General features: G+C 42.8%; 1 protein-coding gene across 1 annotated transcript in view; it reads right to left on the bottom strand.

Annotated features, from left to right (window-relative positions):
- LOC106534189 (golgin subfamily B member 1) overlaps positions 1-1,486 on the bottom strand; it is a gene marked incomplete at its 5' end in the record, with an annotated part of 39,399 nt that extends 37,913 nt beyond the window's left edge. The window contains 5 exon segments of the mRNA XM_014030760.1: positions 69-182; positions 255-377; positions 452-625; positions 738-893; positions 1,368-1,486. Coding sequence (XP_013886214.1) covers positions 69-182; positions 255-377; positions 452-625; positions 738-893; positions 1,368-1,486 — 686 coding nt within the window.
- Between the last annotated feature and the right edge of the window lie 1,058 nt (positions 1,487-2,544).

Genomic DNA, 2,544 nt, shown 5'->3' with positions numbered 1-2,544 from the left:
TTAATGTAGTTTAACATGGATTAAAGCAACAGAGCCGTGTGTTAATGAAAGTGTTGAGAAAGTCTGACCTTTATCTGCTGGTCCCTGCTGTCCACCTCCCCCTGCAGGACATCAATAACCTGTGCTTTACCCAGCAGCACCTCCTCCTTCTCGTGGAGTTTCTGCTTTAGTGTCTTCAGCAGCTGAGGAGGAGGAGGAGATGTTTATAAATGTGTGGGCTCGCTGCAGCTTCCTGTGTAGAAAGCTGTCCTCACCTGCTCCAGGTCTGCACTGGCGTCGGACTTAGCTGCAAGCCTGAAGAGCTCCTGTTCGTGCCTCTGGTTGACCTCCATCAGCTGCTGGTCCTTCTGAAGGAGGATGTCTTTAAAGGTCTGGATCTAAAGACAGATCATGAGTGTCAGAGCTCCAGCAGAGGCAGGTCTGTGTGAGGAGAGGTGAGCTGAGAGCCTACGTTCTGCTTGTACATGCTCTCCTTCTGGTTGTACTGCTCCCTCTCTGAGCTCAGCAGATCTGTGAGGCTGCTCCTCTGCTCCTGCAGCAAACTGGACCGTTCTTCTGCTTCTTCCACTTTCTTGGTCAGACTCTGCAGCAGCACATGTAAATCCTGCACCTCCCCCCCGGCCACCTGAAGAGGAGCGCTCAGCATTATGGTGCAAACAGACTAAATGTTTCAGGAACTAACTACAGATGTCTTCACTTTGTGTGACTGTCCTGATGTGGGAAGCAGACTGACACACCTGTTGTTGTGCTGCAGGTGTGGCTGGTTGATCTCCAGCCAGTCCTGTTTGCAGGTGGACGATGTAAGCCTCTTTTTCTGCCAGCCTCTTGTCCTTCTCTGTCAGCATGGTGTCCATTTCCTCGCCTCGGTGTCGCTGACGCTCCAGCTCTGTCCTCTGACAGAAGGAAGAAAGGTGCTTAAAATAAACCTACATGTTCCAGAAGCCTTTCAAATCTGCCCACACTGAGGAGGACCTGTTGGTAAATTTATACTGAGTCATCTTGTTTTATAATTTTACAAAGGAAAGTGTTTCATCACATATTTTTTATCCAATATGTTTCTGTTGTCATTCGTAGCCAAAACTAAACCTAAGGAACACAAGTTAGGAGTCATCAGAAGTCTGTACCACAGAGCAGACAGTGTCCCCACAAACACAGGAGCCAGACCATTGAAACATTTCAAATCCAAACGTAAAACTTTAAAAACAATCCTAAAAGCAACATGCAGCCAGTGAAGGGAATGTAACACCAGGTAATGTGCTCAGATGGTTTGGTCCCGTTAACAACAGGTGGAGCAGAGACTGGTCAGACCCACTGTGGACTACAAACTGAAGAACCTGCTGTAAATAGTGAAGGTGGACAGTCCTCACCATGTTGTCCAGCTCCATGTTTCTGTGAGCAAGCTGCTGTTCAACATCTTCAAGCTTCTTCTTCAGGAGGACAATCTTCCCTCGACTGGCCTGCTCTCCTCCTCCTCCTCCTCCTCCTCCTCCTCCCTCCGACGAGCCCTACAGGACAACAACAACTCCTTACTCATTTCATTAAACAAACTTAGAAGAAAAAGAAATTAAATAGAAAAAACTGAAGGAATAAAAAAGAATAACATGAATTTAAACATTTCTCTTCAGTAATACCCTGTAAAATAATGAAGTTTTATGAGCTTGTGTGATCTGTTAGCACTCAGGAAGAGCTCAGAATGAAGCTCAGCTTCTGTCACAACAAATAACAGATGATTATCTGGAACACTGACAGACTTCTAACTATTAATGTTTGTTTAGGTAACTGTGACCTCCCTGATTTAATCACTTCTGATCTGGTTTCATTCACTGAGCTAACACACACTCACATGGAAGGGATTCCACAGTTAGGATGGAATTTTCTGACTAGGTTAGTTTAGGTTAGATTAATGTTAGGTTAATGTTAGGTTAATGTTGGGTTAGGTTAGGTTAGGTTAGGTTAGGTTAATGTTAGGTTAGGTTAGGTTAGGCTAGGTTAGGTTAATGTTAGGTTAGGTTAGGTTAGGTTAGGTTAGGTTAGGTTAGGTTAGGTTAGGTTAGGTTAGGTTAGGTTAATGTTAGGTTAGGTTAGGTTAGGTTAATGTTAGGTTAGGTTAATGTTAATGTTAGGTTAGGTTAGGTTAGGTTAATGTTAGGTTAGGTTAGGTTAATATTAGTTTAGGTTACGTTAGGTTAATGTTAGGTTAGGTTAGGTTAGGTTAGGTTAGGTTAGGTTAATGTTAGGTTAGGTTAGGTTAGGTTAATGTTAGGTTAGGTTAGGTTAATGTTAGGTTAGGTTAGGTTAGGTTAATGTTAGGTTAGGTTAGGTTAATGTTAGGTTAGGTTAGGTTAGCTTAATGTTAGGTTAGGTTAGGTTAGGTTAGGTTAATGTTAGGTTAGGTTAGGTTAGGTTAGGTTAATGTTAGGTTAGGTTAGGTTAGGTTAGGTTAATGTTAGGTTAGGTTAATGTTAGGTTAGGTTAATGTTAGGTTAGGTTAATGTTAGGTTAGGTTAATGTTAGGTTAGGTTAATGTTAGGTTAGGTTAATGTT

Source organism: Austrofundulus limnaeus, unplaced genomic scaffold, assembly GCF_001266775.1.
Source record: "Austrofundulus limnaeus strain Quisiro unplaced genomic scaffold, Austrofundulus_limnaeus-1.0 Scaffold1113, whole genome shotgun sequence".
Lineage (NCBI taxonomy): Eukaryota > Metazoa > Chordata > Actinopteri > Cyprinodontiformes > Rivulidae > Austrofundulus > Austrofundulus limnaeus.
Note: the sequence above shows the minus strand (reverse complement) of the source record. Positions and strands in the feature narration are given on the sequence as shown.